This window comes from Panicum virgatum, chromosome 1K (genome assembly GCF_016808335.1).
Source record: "Panicum virgatum strain AP13 chromosome 1K, P.virgatum_v5, whole genome shotgun sequence".
Lineage (NCBI taxonomy): Eukaryota > Viridiplantae > Streptophyta > Magnoliopsida > Poales > Poaceae > Panicum > Panicum virgatum.
Genome location: NC_053136.1, coordinates 43,839,871 through 43,857,718, shown reverse-complemented (window position 1 = coordinate 43,857,718; position 17,848 = coordinate 43,839,871). Strand labels below are relative to the sequence as shown.

General features: G+C 48.1%; 1 protein-coding gene across 2 annotated transcripts; it reads left to right on the top strand.

Moving 5' to 3' along the window:
- The first annotated feature begins 12,381 nt into the window (after positions 1–12,381).
- On the top strand, positions 12,382–17,728 carry LOC120710971 (aldehyde dehydrogenase family 3 member F1-like). 2 transcript variants are annotated; one of them, XM_039996424.1, is made up of 10 exons: positions 12,382–12,707; positions 12,829–12,897; positions 13,057–13,153; positions 15,743–15,949; positions 16,073–16,197; positions 16,280–16,384; positions 16,496–16,656; positions 16,746–16,836; positions 16,937–17,086; positions 17,241–17,728. In XM_039996424.1, the coding sequence occupies exons 1-10, from the start codon at positions 12,495–12,497 to the stop codon at positions 17,475–17,477; spliced, it is 1,455 nt and encodes a 484-aa protein (XP_039852358.1). In that variant the 5' UTR covers positions 12,382–12,494; the 3' UTR covers positions 17,478–17,728. The 2 variants fall into 2 exon arrangements, with proteins under 2 accessions (XP_039852358.1, XP_039852359.1); XM_039996425.1 differs by lacking the exon at positions 12,829–12,897.
- Positions 17,729–17,848: the final 120 nt, after the last annotated feature.

Here is a 17,848-nt window from a genome sequence, read left to right as displayed (position 1 = left end):
GTATAATGTAAAACTGCCGATTCGTTTCCCATCTTTCTACTATTTAACCTCGCTCCGAATCGGCTCTTCTTCACAGCGAACTCCTTCTTCCCAAAGCCAGTAGCATAGAAAACCCCAATCCTCCAGCACCAGCAATGGCGATATCCTCTTCCTCCGGCTCCAACTCCTTTGGAGATTCCCCTTCTTCCTCTTCTCTCTCTTCCTCTTCTTCCCTTTCCGCCTCCTCCATTGATCCTATCTCAGAGAGCCGAGAGCCGACCCCTGAATGGGACCCAACAGCGGCCTACGAGGCGCTGGCTCCTCTGCACTGGGATGCAGAGGAGTTCGACTTCGGGGTCGCCTCCGAAGAGGACGAACCCACGACTGAAGGAGAGGAAGACCTCCAGTTCCTGTTCCAAGAGGAATTGGAGAGCAGCAAAGACGACGCCTTCTCCTGGGAAGGAGCCGACTCCTCCGAAGAGATCGGCTCCTCTTCCAGCGACGACACGGCGGCAGGAGGAGACCCCCACCAATTCCTCAAAACCCCAACAGAAGGGAGCGAAGAAGAAAGCAGCAGCGGCGGCGGACGAAGCAGCAGCAGTGCCGATGACAGTGGCAATGGCAGCAGCGACGACGACGACGACGACGATGACGACGGCGGAGACGCACCGTCGCGAAGCCCGAAGCGCCGTAGGTATTCAGATACCTATGACTGGTAGATGTAGGTATCATCGTAGGGGTAGGATCACAAAGCCAAATGATTGATTCCTTTGTAAAATCGGCTTTCCTTGTAATGATCTCGTATCAATGAAATCAATTTCCTTTAATTTTGTGTGTCTTCGTTTACTTCTCAAAAAGCCGATGGCAACGCATCAGGCTTCTATAAATATCCAAGAGCCGACGAAATTCAAACTAGAAGCAAACCGCACAAGAGTAGAATATCGCTCCCAGCTTGAACCGAACTCGACGCACTCTCAAATTCGAGCGTAATTCGAAAACCAAGCTCTACAAATCCGAGCAAGAACTCTCCAAGCAGCCGGAATTCGAATCAGAGCCTACAGCAATCAAACCCTAAGTCAACAGATCTGAACCATGGCAGATTCTGCAGCTCAGACGACAAGCTCTGCAACCGATGATACGGCAATCTGCGGCCTGAAGGTAATATTCAGCCTAATCCTTTAGTTTTCTTCAGCTTACCAAGCTTCTGAAACTAAAACTCTGAAACATGACACCACACACATACTTCTGAATTTCTGAACTTCAGGTGTCAGACATCCTTCTGTCGCATCCCTCCAATCCGAAATCTTTCAGTCTCGGCCCACAAACCCATGAAAACCCCACAGATTTGATCTCTTGTGAAGCAAATAGGATCCCTTTTGTGAGTCAAAACATTGATCTGAACCTCTGGGCCGACTGCTTAAGAGCCTGGCCTAATCCACCTGAGAGCTGGATTACATGGTACAGCAGAGTAGCAAAAACTCACATGCCCTTGTGGCAGGACTTGCATATAGCCGATGCACTTAGTTTATTGTTGTCTCCACTTGAAAAAGATGAAAATCATCTGAAAACCATCGGCTATTTCTGGTCTGATGCTCTGAATTGTTTTCTCTTTGGTAATGGACCCATGACCCCTACTCTACTGGATGTTACCATGATTATTGGACTAGACATTAGCTCTCCTAATCCTGCTGCTCATAAAATGGCAGAAGTCCCCTTCAAACTTTCTTCTAAGGTTAACTGCACAAACTGGGGTACTTACATGAGTCAGCATATGAAAACAAAAGGTCCAGTGACTGAGAAGGAACACACAGCCTTCTTAAATCTTTGGATAGAGCACTTCATCTTCTGTGGTCCTTCTTTAGCTCCAACTAAGAACTATCTTACCTTGGCCTATCACCTGGCCCATGGTAATCACACCGGCCTAGGCAAACTTTTCCTTGGAGAAACCTATAGATATCTCCATTTAATGACATCTAACCTGCTTAACCACAAGAAACTGAGAATTGGAGGCCCTTGGTGGTTTATTCAGTTGTGGGCACAACTGTACTTCCAGCATCATATTTCCAACTTCCAAGGCCTGACCAAGAACTCCTTCCCTGATGAGAATGACAAACCAATTAGATGTACTAGTTATGGCCAAGCTTTATTCAGTCTCCCTGGCAGTAAACTGAATTCAGCAGATGCAGCAAACTGGTTCAGAGTCTTCTACAAAGGACTAGATAATCCCCTATATTTCCCATTTACTGAATCTGAATCCTTCGAAAACCCAACTGCCTTCAGACTAGATAGTTTTGCCGATGACGACAGCACTCGGCATCTGTATTCTTTGATGATTCGACCTGGTTTCCTTCCTGTTGGCATCAGCATCTCTAATAGAATTATCAAGCCAGGTTATGAATCTTACCAGCCAGTCTAGCAGCTCGGCAATTTGGCCTAGGACAGGTCCCTCCCCACTTCCATATTCACCACTTGGTGGAGAGCAGAGCCGATCTGCCTGATGGTCTCACTAGCTCAAGATGCTATAACATGTTCGATGACCTCCACATTCCAATACCAGCCGATCTATCCATTCACATTCTCATCAATCGGCTTCAGCACATGGTGGGGAATGTGGAAAACACATGTATTCAGGAAAGCTCTAGGTCCTCGACTGCAGCAAATCGATCCTGAATACATAATCTCCGAGGAAGAGGTATTGAATTTATGCATTTTATTCCTTCCAAGTCTTCCATCCCTTCTTTTGGCTAATCCTGCTCATCCTGTTAGCAGCAACAAGATGGTCCAGAACCTACGACCAGCACTGGGGAGCCATTCCACTTTCTTCCAACTGCTCCTGACGTACTCTTCTGCAAAGGATCACCACCAATGAAGAAAGTGATAATGACTGTTCAGCCAGACTTACTTCAGTCGGCTTCCAAACGAAGACAAACTTCTGCAAGCGTTGCCCCCCGAGTCTTGACCAAGAAAAGGAAGATGATCACGAGGCGAGTGGTCAAGAAACCAGCACCAACTTCCCCAAATCCATCAGAGTCCAACACCAACCAGGTAACTCATCATTCAAAAACTCCTTCTTTATTGCACACACATGTACTCTGGTTGACTGTAATTCTATTTCCAGAATGCAGCTGAAGAAATCCCCAATGTAGAAAGCCTGGATCAACATGAGATGGTTGCAACACCTGATGCACTAATGGATGCAAACGAGGAACAAGCTAATACAATCGATGTTCTTGACGTCAACACCAACTCTAACAGGACGATTGCTCCTGAACCGCCGAACACTTCTTCTTCAGAACAGGTAACATTACAAAACCAATTCTGAACCAGCCGATAACCCCATAAATGCATCTTGCTCTAACTCCAGATACGCCCATAGGGCTTTGATATTTCAGGTTTGCTTTCCTTCGACCCGGCATCAATGGGTCTGACTGTCCCTGGAACAGAGACGTCTTCCTTATAGCAATCGGCTAACTTGGCACATCAGCTTCAACTCATCAAGGATCTACTATCTGCTCCGATCACTGCTCTAGTTGATGATTCCAACAAGATAAAGAACATCTTCGAGAAAATAGAATTCCAACTCCCGGAGCCATTACAAATCAAGCTCTGGTCAGTCAGCAACCTTCCATTCTTTCGGATAGAAGTGAGTAAAGCACAACAAAGGATGGAAGCACGTCGCTCTCAAGCTTCTCTGAAAGCTGACATTACCCAAAAGTGCAAGGCCCTCAACCAGAAGAAGACAACTCTAGATATCAAAGCTGACGTGTCTGCCAACATGAATCGACTCGACCTCCTGAAGAAAGAACTGGCGGAACTCGAAGAAAAGGTCCGCACCACCAAGGAACTCATCCAGGCCGAGGAAACTTCCATTGCAAACTCCAAACAAGAAATCCAGGAAATAGCCGAGCAGATACAAGCAGAGTTTGCAGAGATCAGCACCTTGAGTCAGCAGATAGTTACAGGCGATGACAAGGATGACGAAGCGATTGTAGCACGAGCAGACGCCGTCCGTACCGAAGCCATCCATGCCATAGAAGAATTCCTGAACCAGTAGATAGGCTCGAAAGATAATTAGCACTGCCTGTTAACCTGAAACTCGTAATTGTTTTAAAAACATCTTAAGTCGATGGTTACACATCGGCTGTTTGCTTCTCATATATATTTTTACTAGCCAACTCAACGTGTTGGCCCCTTCTCTTTTTTTATTGTTGTTGGCCAACTCAATGTGTTGCCCCCCCCTTTTTTTTGCGGCCAACTCAACGTGTTGGCCTGTCATGACTACAGCCAGATGGATTACATCGGCTCTTATTACTCACTCCCCCACATGCTCGGAATGTACTTCTTGAGGTGCTGACCATTGACAGCAACAGGAAACTTGACGCCGTCCAATTCCTCGAGCATATACGCATTCCCAGGCAAAACCTGATCAACCTTGTACGGCCCGTGCCAAGTTGGAGACCATTTACCAAACTTTTTGTCTTTAGTTCCCAATGGCAACACTGCATCCCAAACCAAGTCTCCAACTTGGAAATCCTTAGGCTTGACCTTCTTGTTGTATGCTCGGGCAACTTTAGCCTTATTTTCCTTGATCTTGTCCAACGACCAAAGTCTTAGCTCTGTCAGGTCCTCCACATTATCGTTCATCAAGGCCGCATACTGTTCAGCAGATAGATCATTTTGAAACTCAACACGCCTTGATCCGGCCGTGATCTCCCATGGTAACACAGCATCCTGGCCGTAGACTAGATGGTACGGTGATGTCTTGGTGGACCCATGACATGAAATACGATATGCCCACAAAGCTTCTGACAACTCCTCATGCCAGCGCCTAGGATATTCATCGATCTTTCTCTTTATGAGCTTGATGAGGCTCTGGTTGGATGCTTCAGCCTGTCCATTAGCTTGGGCATAATACGGAGATGATCTGATTAGCTTAATCCCCATGTTATCGGCAAACTTTCTAAACTCCTCTGATATAAAGACCGATCCTCCATCGGTCGTAATAGTCTGAGGGATCCCAAATCTGTGAATGATGTGCTCTTTGACAAAGCTGATCACATCTCTTGATGCTACTGATCTCATGGGCACTGTCTCTACCCACTTTGTAAAATAATCTGTAGCAGCTAAGACCCATTGGTGACCCTTGCTAGATGACGGGTTGATCTGACCAATCATGTCCATGGCCCACCCTCTGAATGGCCACGGTTTGATGATCGGATTCATTACTGATGCTGGCACTATCTAAATCTTGCCGAACCTCTGACATGCCTGACATCCTTTATAATATTTGAAACAATCTTCAAGCATAGTGGGCCAGTAATAACCCGATCTCCTAATCAGCCACTTCATCTTATGAGCCGATTGGTGAGTACCGCAGGCTCCTTCATGAACCTCATGCAAGAGCCGATTTGACTCTGAAGGTCCCAGACATTTAAGCAGTAGTCCTTCCAAGGTCCTGTAGAACATGTCATCCCCTATCAGAACATACTTCATGGCCTTGAGTCTTATCCTTCTGCCCCCCCCGAGCCGAATCCTTCAAGTAATTGAAGATATCGGCTCTCCAGTCTCCAGGTTCTAGAAACTGAACCTCCATATCGACTCCATCGGCTGTCTCCTTGTAGCCAGAAGCCATCTGTGCCAAATCATTGGCTTCATTGTTCAGAGTCCTGTGTATCCAGTGGAAATTAATGTACCTGAATCGTGACATCAACTCACGGCACTGCATCCATATCGGGAAAAGAGCCTCGCTCTCACATCTATATTCCTCCGTGAGCTGAGAAATCACCAAATTTGAATCTCCAAAAATTTCCACCGCTTCTGCTCCAGCTTCGAGGAGTAGTTCCATCCCTCTGCGAACGGCTTCATATTCCACCAGATTATTGGTGCATGGGGCAGTCATTCTGATAGAAAAGGAGTAAGTCACCCCACGAGGCGACACCAACAGAATTCCCACACCACACCCATCATCACAAGCCGATCCGTCAAAGAACATAGCCCAAGCACGAATAAATACCGCAGCAATATCAGTGCTGATCCTGTCTGCAACAAGATCCGCCAGTGCTAATCCTTTGACTGCTTTTGCAGGCTGGTACTAGATATCGAACTCTGACAATGCAAACATCTATTTTCCAAGTCGGCCTTTCAGGACAGGAGCCGACAGCATGTGCTTTATGACATCCGATTTGCATATGACAATTGTTTCTGCCGAGAGCAAAATATGACGAAGCTTCGTACATGTAAAGTATAAGCAAAGGCAAAGCTTCTCGATTTCAGGGTACCTGGTCTCAGCGTCTAACATGCGTCTGCTGAGGTAGAAAACCACCCTCTCCTGGCCGTCATGCTTCTGGACCAACACTGAAGCAATGGAAGTGTCACCCACGGATAGGTACACGTAAAACGGCCTATCATGCTGAGGAGGAACCAACACTGGAGGCTTTGACAAATATTCTTTGATTTCATCGAAAGCTTGCTGCTGTTCTGCCCCCCAGCGAAACTCATCATCGGATTTGATCTTCACCAAACCCATGAACGGCTCAATGCGTCCAGACAGATTAGAAATAAATTGTCTGACAAAGTTAATTTTACCGATGAGCTTCTGCAACTCTTTCTTTGTAGTAGGTGGTTTCATCGTTTTTACAGCTTCTTGACTCTTTAGGCCGATCTCCATTCCCCGTTCATGCACCAGGAATCCCAGAAATTGTCCTGCCGATACGCCGAAAGCACACTTCTTTGGGTTCATTCTGAGCCCAAACCTTCGAGTCCGTTCCAGAACTTGGCGTAGATCTTCTAGATGCCCCCCAGCTGATTTGGACTTGACCACAACATCATCAATGTAGATTTCTACCAATTTGCCGATGAGATCATGAAAAATGTAATTCATGGCACGTTGGTACGTTGCACCGGCATTTTTCAGTCCAAAGGTCATAACCAAGTACTCGAACAAGCCGACTGCGCCTGGCACTCTGAACGCGGTCTTGTTCACGTCTTCCGGGGCCATGAAGATCTAGTTGTAGCCGGTATCGCCGTCCATAAAACTCATCATTTTTGTGGCCAGTGGCTGCGTTGATCAATGTCTCTGCAACAGGCATCGGGTATTCGTCCTTCGGCGTTGCTCTGTTGAGATCTCTAAAATCGACCCAGACACGCCATCGGCCATCCTTCTTTTGCACCGGCACCACACTGGAGATCCATTCTGCATACCGGCATGGCCTGATGAACCCAGCATCCAATATCTTCTCCACTTCTTTCTTGACTTCTTCTAGAACTTCGGCCTTCATCTGACGTGCTCGCTGCTGAAACGGCCGAAACCCTTTTTTGAGTAGGAGCCGATGCTCGATGATGCTTCTATCCAGACCGGGCATCTCAGTGTAGTCCCAAGTGAAACAATCCCGGTACTCTTTCAGCAGTGCAACCATCTCCTCTCGCAAGACCGGATCCAACTTTTTGCTGATAAATGTCGGCCGTGGCTTATCCCCAGGACTGATGTCAACCTCTTCCAAATCATCAGCTGACGTGAACCCATATCCTAGCTTGCCGTCGTCTGAAAAACCTACTGCGAACGCAGGCGAGTCTTCGTTATCCACAAGATCAGCGGCAAACACATGGAGATGACAAGAAAAATTATTTGGCCAACCGCACGGGCTGGCCGCTTCTATACTTCCATTATCATTCGGAACCAAATAGTCGATGAGTGGCCAACTGCCAGAGCAGGCCATCGTATGTACATGATGTAAGAATTCTGAACACAAACAGGATTTTTCTATTTTTTGGGGCCGGTCGCTGGGACCGGCCTCTCTATCTCTATCACATCCCTTAGCATGCCAGGATGCGTCTACTCTGTGAGGCCAGTGGATAAGACCAGCCTCAGTCCATTTTTTGTCGCTTCGATCCGATCACAATCTTCCAGGGCGATCCCTGAGATCGGCTCTTGCCCATCCGCATCCCAAGCGTTCATGTCTGCGAGCGAAACCTCGCTGGAATCATCTGCACGGACTACCTCCACTTCATCGCCATCCCATTGGACGAGATACTGATGCATTGTGGAAGGGATACAACAGTTGGCGTGGATCCAATCCCTCCCAAGCAATACCGTATATGTACTCTTGCTGTTGACGATGAAGAACGAAGTCGGGATCGTCTTGCGGCCAACTGTCAGCTCCACATTAAGAACCCCCATTGCTTCTGATGGTTGTCCGTTGAAGTCATTGAGCATCACATTGGTCTTGATCAGATCAGCAGAAGAATGACCCAATCGGCGCAGCACAGAGTACGGCATCAGGTTGACTGCGGCGCTAGTGTCGACCAACATACTGTTTACAGGCTTGCCGTCGATGAAGCCCTTGAGATACAATCCCTTCAGGTGCTTGTAGCTTTTCTCCTTGGGCTTCTCGAAGATGATTGGCCGCGGGCCGAGATCTAGCTGTGCGATGGCCAATTCTTCCGATTGAGGTGCCCGAAACTCCGATGGGAGCACGAACACCATGTTCACATCAGCCGATGGCTTCTCATCGGCTTTTGTCTGCTTGGGGCGCCACTCTTTCCTTGGAGGGCGCCTCTCCTCCCTTCGCGGTCGCCTGACTTGCTCCGCGAGATCCGGACGCGCCTTCCTCAGCACGTCGAGGTACTTTGCTTCTGCCTCTTCCAGCTTGCGCAAGCGCTGCACTCTACGCTTCTGCGAGCGATTAAGCCCGTCAGGACACCACCGTGGGGCGATGGTACCTGTCTTCTTCTTCTGACTCGGAATCACTGCTGGATGGGCGCCTCACATGGTCATCTTGACGTGTTCTGGGCCCTAAGCGCCGGAACACCGATGTCTCGTCCCGCTGGCGCCCTCGAGGCCTGCACTCCAAGCAATCATCTATAGTAGGCAATCGGCTCATGCCGGAATTCCAGCAATACCTGAAGAACGGGCAATGCCAGTGGTCGCGTATAGCCTGGCGTCTCCCCAGTGTCCTTCCTGTGCGGTGCTCGTACTCATCCTCTTCCGATTCGTATCGGCGGCGCAACTTGTACTGGTACTGGTACTTTCCCATAAGCCGATTAGAAGCTGGAAGCTGGTTGCGGATGTGACACACTTGCTCTTCAGTCACATGTTGCTGCTCCAGCTCGTGTTCGTCCTGCGGCCGTTTGCCAGAAGCGGCCTCTCTCCTCTGCTTGTCATGGCGGCGCATGGGTCCCACCATGTTGATCTGGAATGCTAGATCCTGGCCCTCGGATCCGAAGTCTGACAGCTCCACGATATTAACTTGCGTGAAGGGCTTTGTGTCAACCTTCATTGTGTGTTGAGCCTGGATTAATCGGCCTTACTCGATAGCCGATTGGATCTGACGACGCAGCTCCTTGCATTCACCCGTGGCATGAGTGAACGAGTGGTGCCATTTGCAGTACAGCCTCCCCTGCAGCTCTTGTGCCGTCGGTAGCTTGTGATTTTCTGGGAGCTTCATCTGTTTTTCTTTGAGGAGCAGGTCAAATATTTGCTCTGCTTTGGTCACATCGAAGTCGAAGCCCTTCATAAGCCCCTGCTGTTTGATCCACTTGCACGGGACAGGGTTTGCCCCCCGAGTCCACTCTGCTACGGCCACTTCTTGCTCCTCGCCAGAGTCGTCAGATTCATCCGCCTGGGCCATGTTTACATGGCGCTTGAATTTATCTTGGTACAGCTCAGGATGATAATGCTCATATGCCGTAAGCTTCTGCACCAGGTGCGCCAGAGACGTGAACTCCAACTGAAAAGCCAGATCCTTGATCGGCTTAGCGAGTCCCAGAACAGCCAAATCGACTGCCTCCTTCTCTGTGATGTGCGATGAGTAGCATCGGTTCTTGACTTCTCTGAAGCGCTGTACGTACTCCGACACAGTCTCTCCTCGCTTTTGCCTAACTTGGGCGATGTCGGCAATTCCAGCTTCAGCAGCCTCTGAGTGGTACTGGGTATGGAATTGATCTTCGAGCTGCCTCCATGTTCGAATCGAATCCGGAGCCAATGACGCGTACCATCCGAAAGCTGGGCCTGTAAGGGACTGGCCGAAGAACCGAACCCTCAAAGGATCTGATACTGAGATCATCCCAAGCTGCGTTAAGTAACAGCTCACATGCTCTATGGAGCTGGCTCCTTCTGACCCGTTGAACTTGGTGAACTCAGGAAGCCGATACTTGGGAGGCAACCCAAACCAGAAGATCTAGAACCAAAACAATTAGTAACTGCAGCTACGTATCAGCAAGCTCAATATTTTTTATCAAAAGACCCAGCAAAATAACAACTGATAATTCTGTTGTCTTTGTTTTGTCCTAATTTCAATCTGTTCCTGTGCCACCGAAATGTAGAATCTAATTTACAACTTCTCCATGTAGTAGTAATGTAAAGCAATCAAGCAGATGAAAAAAAACTGAACAATCATGATAATTTCAGTACCCAACACAAATACCTCAGCATACCTACACTTCACAGAAATTTAGCACCTGCAACATTACTTTTGTTCTTGTTTCTCATTTATGTCTATATATAAGGCTGCCAAGATTTGGAGCCAACAAACAACTAAATTGGCAGTTTGACAGTGCTTGGTCGTTTCATTTAACTTCTCACTCTTTTTGTAGAAACACATTTAAAACTCAGTCCCTTACAATTCATGAACAGAAAATAACTTGATTTTTTTATAGAACAGATCATAAATACCCATATATATATTAGAAATCAGAATAGAAATATTTATATTTGTAACATTTAGTATATATAGGGTCCAGTTGTTATTTTCCTTAGTTTTTCATTCATTCTATGTGCATTAAGAATTTGAGATCATATCTTGATTCCAACCGAGAGCAATGCAATCTTCTATTTTCTGAGCTCCATTTTGTCTATTCATCTGCTCATGATATCCTCGGTTCCTTAGTCTTTATACTAACCATTCTGACCACAACTTGAATTAGTGTTTAATCACTCCACTTGTTTTTGGGTGCTCTGGATCTGGATGCAACGGTTGCTTTTCATTAGATGCTTAACTACCTAGAAAATAAATCATGTGACGTTGCACATTTAAGGAAAAATAGACATAACACTACAAGGTCAATCTTTTGTTAAAACTGCAATATCTTTTGATATATAAACATTAAAAAAATTGAAAGGGGAAATGATCTACCGGCCGGAAAAAACACGAGAGCACACAATTTGCAAACCGAAGGATCCCTAGGCTGGTTAGCTCTGACAAGACTGTTTGTTATGACTATTGATTCATGTGTGCGCCGGGTGCCCAATTTTTTTAATTTTTAATTTTCATGTTTTGGAGAAATAATTGCTGAGTGGCCCGGTCCCCGGCACCGCTGCAGCTGCCATGGCTCATGACCCACGGTGACTTTTAACGTGTCACATTCCCAGCCAGACAAATAGACGATCGTCGTCAGATCAGCGAGCTCTCGCCGTCACGTCGCCTATTTGTTTTTTTTTCTCCAAAAACGTGCCTGATCACGTCGACTGTTCCTCAGCGCAGGCTGCACAGTAACATCACCCTCGCCCCAAACCCCACAAATTTTACCTCGCCGTCGCCGTCCCAATAAGCTCCATCCGCACTTCTATTACTGCGGGCGATTAACCACCCCGAGATAAAACCACCGCTCCGTTTGATCATCCAAGTTTAAAGACAAAACAGAAGGAACTCATGACGCGAACACAGTGCCGCATGCGTCCTTCCTAGCAAGCATTCAGCCGGTCCGTCCATGCGGCCGGCGAGGAACACATGGAGAACATCATCAGGAGAAGGAAGGCGAATCGTGTGGAAGCCAACCGTTGTATCTATCCGCCGATGGATGATGATGAGGCCCGGAGACAGGACTGGTAACCCCCGGATCCTCCCCGAAAAGATGAAGAACTTATTGCGCCGGATGATGACGCGATGCCACCGAGTCGGCTTCCATTCCATCCGCCGGAGAGGGACGTCGCGGATCGATGCCCCCAACCCAACTGAACATACCGGTGTGCCTGCCGGCGCCACCGATCAATCCGGGACACGAGGCTCGACGTACAGGCCTGCGTCGCCGTACGTGTCCGCCTCGAGGCGGACGGGGTCTGCTCGCCTCGGCCGCCGTCGGCCCTCCGGCCGCACACGGCTCTGCCCTTCCGGCGGTTCTTGCATCCTTTGCACGGTTCAGCCTTCAGTCTCCCAGAAACACAAGTGAATGTACGGGAAATGGTCAAGGATATGCACGCGGCAGCCGTGCTCAAGGTCTCCTGTCAACCACTCTGCAGACCCAACGGTCCCAACCGCATCCGTCGGGCCACCACCACCACTGGAGCGAGCCCTGGGGCCCTGTACCCAACAGCTCCATTGATGAGCGACGGGTGCACCAGTCCAGGTCCAGCCCAACCACACGGCCGGCCACGGGCCAGCACACTATTTAACACAAACTCGCGTGCACCGGCAGCAACGCAGCGCGCAGGCTACTACTACGCTTTGCAGACGTCGAGAGGGCACCCAGTCCCCGAGAAGCTGCCACTGCCACCAGCACTCGAGCAGCGAGAGCTATCGGCCATGGGGAGCGTGCTGGAGGAGGTCGCCCTGGGCTTCGGCGGCCTGGCGGGGGACCTGAGGGAGGTGTACGAGAGCGGCAGGACCCGGGACCTGGAGTGGCGCCGCTCGCAGCTCCGGGGCCTCGTCAGGCTGCTCGAGGACAAGGAGGAGGGCATCTTCGACGTGCTCCGCGCGGACCTCGGCAAGCACCGCGCCGAGTCCTTCCGAGACGAGGTTGCCTTTTCCTTTCGCTCCTAGCTCGGCGTTTCAATTTTCATGCGCAAAGCTTCGCGTTCCGTCCGTCCATCCATTTGGGTTCACGGAACGAAATCGTGTGTGTTCAATCGCATCACAGGTTGGGGTTCTGAAGAAGTCCGTCGTCGACAAGCTGCAGAACCTCAAGAAGTGGGCGGCGCCCGAGAAGGCAAAGCTCTCTCTTGCTAATGATACTCTCTCTCTCTCTCCACTCTCCAGTGCCTTGTACCACCAGCATGAAGCCATTCAGTTTCAGTCCGTTCATCGTGGCTCTCTGCATGAGCTTGTCATGGATTTAACTTTAACACCTGTGGTTTCGGGGATGCAGGCTCACGCGCCGCTGGTTGCCTTCCCGGCGACCGCGCTGGTGGTGCCGGAGCCGCTCGGGGTCGTGCTCATCTTCTCCTGCTGGAACCTCCCAATAGGTGAGAACGAGACCGATCTCAATTTGCCCCACTCTATTTGTCAGCGGTGTTTGCGATGAACATACTGGCTTTGTTCGGTTTCTCCTAGAATTGATTGCGCTAGGAACTCAGACGAATATAATGAGATTTTTGACCACATAATTTGAAGATGGTTATTGTAGTATTGATGTAGTCAATCATCAATTAATTATCATCATTAGATTTGTCGCGAAAAAGTTACGCTCATCCGTAAAGAGGTTTTACAAATAGACTTCGTTTAGTATAATTTTTTTTCTCGGATTGCGTGTTCTATGAACTATAGAAGATAACAAAACAAAGGCCACTGTAGGACCGAACGTTCTTCTCTCAGAAGTAAGAATATTAAAATTAACACACACACACACCAGCCTAAGAAATAGCCAACACGCCAAAAACATAATTGGAGAGTAATTGCTTGTTGGTTAGACATCACATCGATCGTGGCATCAGCTGCATAATTCGGAGCTGTCGATTGGAGCCTCAGGCCCATCGGTGACCAGCACCAAACGTGTCCGAGACACTTCAGAAACAGACAGGAGGGTGTGTGAGGGCAGATTTGACAGGTACAGCTCCATTACCTTTGCATGCTGTGTTTAGTTCCAAAATTTCTCCAAACTTTATTATTCACCTATTACATCAAATCTCTTGCCTCATGTATGGAGTATTAAATATAGGTAAATAAAAAAACTAATTGTATAGTTTTGATGTACACGACGAGACGAATCTTTTGAGCCTAGTTAGGTCATGGTAGGACAACAATTATCACAAACAAATGAAAAATATTACAGTGTGCTACAGTGTCTAATGTGACTTTTTTACCACTATTTTACGGATCTAAACACAGCTAAGATCCCCTGTTAGGTTAGATCCAGTTGGATTGGATCCTGGTAGTCGATAGAACTTTTCATATCCAGTCTATTTACCATATTAAAAAATGTAAGAAAAATAGGTTTTGAACTGGTAGATATTTATTGTTTTTTTTGCTGAACTACAATCAGAGATGTAGGAGTAGGAAATGGAGGCACGTTCATAGGCCATATGGCATAACTAGCCAAATGTTGGAGTACTAGTTGTCACGGCCCACTTCATTAATATGGTGGAGTCTAGACGTCTTGTAAACGTCCTTCCAAAGTGCAAATGCAGAGATGTTTACACCAAGTCCACTGCCCACCCCAACAAACTGCAATTGCTCCCCCGTTATCCTTGCGGCTCGCAACAAAGCTGCGTAGGCACTCTCTGCTCCTACTCTCTAGCCTCACCAACAGCGGCCTGATGAAAGGCTCGCTACTACACAAGCACAAGCTAGTGCTATGATAGCGAAAAGCCAGCGTAATGGCTGTGGCTCGTGACTGGACCAACCTGTCTGACGGCGACGGTGTTTGAGATCCCCGGTGTGGGGTCGGTTAGGAGTCACCTTTGTGACAGGTAGATCTCGTACGTTTTCTTGTCGAGGATTTGGGTGGACGCACGGTGCAGTGAAAAATCTTACTATTAATAATTGGAGATTCATTTTCAAGCTTCTAGGTGAAGCCACCTGGATTTTAGGTGGACGATCTAACAAAATAGAGAAATTCTACAAATTCTCACAAAAATCAGAAACATCCGCCATCAATTCAGCAACTCTAATTATAATAATCATTGGATATATTATCTTTTTTTAATAAATTACCCACCTTTGCCGTTATGAAAATAGATTAAAGTAACCCCCTAAATATGTATCTAAATTACTCACCTATGACATTATAAAAAAATCTAAAATAACCTCTAATCTTCATGTAAATTACCCACTTATGCCATTATAAAATAATATCAAATAATTCCTTAAATTTTCAAATATATTATCCAATGATATCATAATAAAAAGTTAAAATAAACCCAAATATGAATCAAAATTATATTATTACAATAAAATCTTAAAGCACATCAATATAAAATTCTAAATTACTATTTCTATAATTATTAATATATTATTTATGTTATTACTTATATAAAAATACTAATCATAATGTGTGTGTCACCAACTCACTATATATTCATGTATAAGAGAAGAGATAAGAATACCAATTTTCATGTTGTTCACATAGCTTAAACAAAGTGTTCAATTAAATACATATCAAACATATATGGAGGTGTGATGCAAAGTGAAAAAATTGTTAGTAACTAAATTTATCACATTTATTATAATCACATAATGTACTGGATTATAACATTTAATTGCTTAAAGAGAGCTAGATAATTATTAAATATCTCTAACTATAATTATTAAATATCTCTAACTAGCACGTGCGGGAGCACGGGTTAATAGACCAGTGAAACTAAACCTGCAGTAACCAACTGTTTTCTGTCAACGACCGGTACCGTGCTCTGTGAACGATTGCTCGACGGCATCAGGAGCAGGAGGTGAAATAAACTAGCTGTGAATTCAAATTCAGAAGCTACTGTCAGAGTTTTTGTGATCGGAACAGAGGCGTGATTGGCAACCACATCGTCTCTGCGCGTGTTACTGAACACAGTTTTCGTGATCAGAACTCACCGTGTGTTTCGGCATGCTTGCACGCACGCTGCACGCAGGCCTGGCCCTGGAGCCGCTCTCCGGAGCCTTGGCGGCCGGCAACGCCGTGGTGGTGAAGCCGTCCGAGCTCGCGCCGTGCACCTCCGCGTTCCTGGCGGCGAACATCCCAAAGTACCTGGACCCCAAGGCCGTGAAGGTCGTCGAGGGCGGCGCGGACGTCGGGGACAGGCTCATGGAGCACAGATGGGACAAGGTCCTCTTCACCGGTAATACAATCCGACCACGCACGAGCTCTCTGAACAGAGATGATGAGCTAGCCACTGACAGTCCCTGCATCCGTTGCCTGAACGTATCGTCTGACGATGGCCGTTTCCGGGTGTCTCTCGCAGGCAGCAGCCGTGTCGGGCGCCTCATCATGACCAAGGCCGCCAAGCACCTGACCCCGGTGGCGCTCGAGCTCGGCTCCAAGTGCCCGTGCATCGTCGACCGGCTCGATAGCAGCAGGGACAGCCAGGTACGCCCCCCCTTGTGCTGTTCATGCTCTTCAGCTGTGTTCCATGGCAGAATGACCATGACGCTGATTATATTACACGCAGGTAGCTGTGAACCGCATAATTGGGGCCAAATGGTCCACCTGTTCCGGCCAAGCTTGCATCGCCATCGACTACGTGCTGGTCGAGGAGGAATTTGCGCCCATTCTGGTCTGTACGCTTCAGTTTTCTCCGATGGGCATAGTATTTCAGTCTGTGCACCATCCGATGATGGGGGCATACACGTTTTCTGACTTTTTGTGACGCCTGTTTTTCCTGAAGATCGAGCTGCTCAAGTCGACCCTGAAGAGGTTCTTCACCAAGCCGGAGTACATGGCGCGCATCCTGAACGAGAAGCACTTCAACAGGCTGAGCAGCCTCCTGGCGGACAGCAGGGTGTCGGCCTCCGTGGTGCACGGCGGCCACTGCAACCCCAAGACGCTGTAAGAGAAATCGCCATGGCGATTGCAGTGTCACCGCAGAAAACCCGGCGCCGCTGCCTGACGCCATGTTAATTCCCCCAACTGTGCAGGAGCATCGAGCCCACGCTGCTGCTGAACCCTCCGCTCGACTCCGACATCATGACGGAGGAGATCTTCGGCCCGCTGCTCCCGATCATCACGGTGCGCGTGAACGTCTGCTGCCGCGTTGCACTCGCTGAATCCGGATGGATGCCGCTAGCTAGCCGCTGAACGGGCACCTGCATCCGTTTTTTTTTTCCAGGTCAAGAAGATCGAAGACAGCATCACGTTCCTGAAATCGAAGCCGAAGCCGCTGGCGATCTACGCCTTCACCCGGAACGAGAAGCTGAAGCGCCGGATCATCGAGGAGACGTCGTCTGGGAGCGTCACATTCAACGACGCCATCGTGCAGGTATGTATGCATCACTCCTGCAGTGTCTGAGGCTCTGAGCTTCTTCTTCTTCTTCTTCTTCTTCTTCTTCTTCTTCTTTCTGTTCCCCACTGAATAGATCGATGCACGCTGTTTTCTGAACCTTATATGCCAAAAAAAAAACATTTGGTTGCAGTACGGCATGGACAGCATCCCGTTCGGTGGCGTCGGGCACAGCGGGTTCGGGCAGTACCACGGCAAGTACTCGTTCGAGATGTTCAGCCACAAGAAGGCGGTGCTCAAGAGGAGCTTCCTCATCGAGTTCCTGTTCCGGTACCCGCCGTGGGACGAGAGCAAGGTCGGCATGCTCAGGCACGTCTACCGCTTCGACTACGTCTCGCTCTTCCTCGCGCTGATCGGCCTCAGGAGGTGAAGAACACACACCCGGGGGAAGAGGCCGGTGGTGACTGATGAATAACCGAGCAAACACAAAGCTGCCCCTACCGTTGCTGATGTTGTAGTGCGTGCCCAGCAACTGTTACTTATGGATCCGTTTATACTAGTTGATTATTGTGTAAATGTGCCCTGCATACGCCAAAGCCTCTTATTATCAGTTTATATACGTTCCCGTCAGTTATTGCACCAGCAAATTTCATAATGGAATGCGCTTTCAGTTTGTGCTTTTCTCATTGACAGCCACCACGTTCTGCCACATTTACCCCCCCCCCCCCCTTTTTTTGTAGGAAAAAAAATTGGGGAACTCATGATGTTCCAAACAAGTTAAAGAGCAGATAGCCATAGCCA

Bases quoted from the DNA above. Each gene is read 5' to 3' on its own strand.
- LOC120710971 (XM_039996424.1), top strand. From the start codon at position 12,495: ATGGGGAGCGTGCTGGAGGAGGTCGCCCTGGGCTTCGGCGGCCTGGCG. The intron at 16,837-16,936 runs GTGCGCGTGAAC...TTTTTTTTCCAG, and splicing joins CGCTGCTCCCGATCATCACG to GTCAAGAAGATCGAAGACAG. The intron at 17,087-17,240 runs GTATGTATGCAT...ATTTGGTTGCAG, and splicing joins TCAACGACGCCATCGTGCAG to TACGGCATGGACAGCATCCC.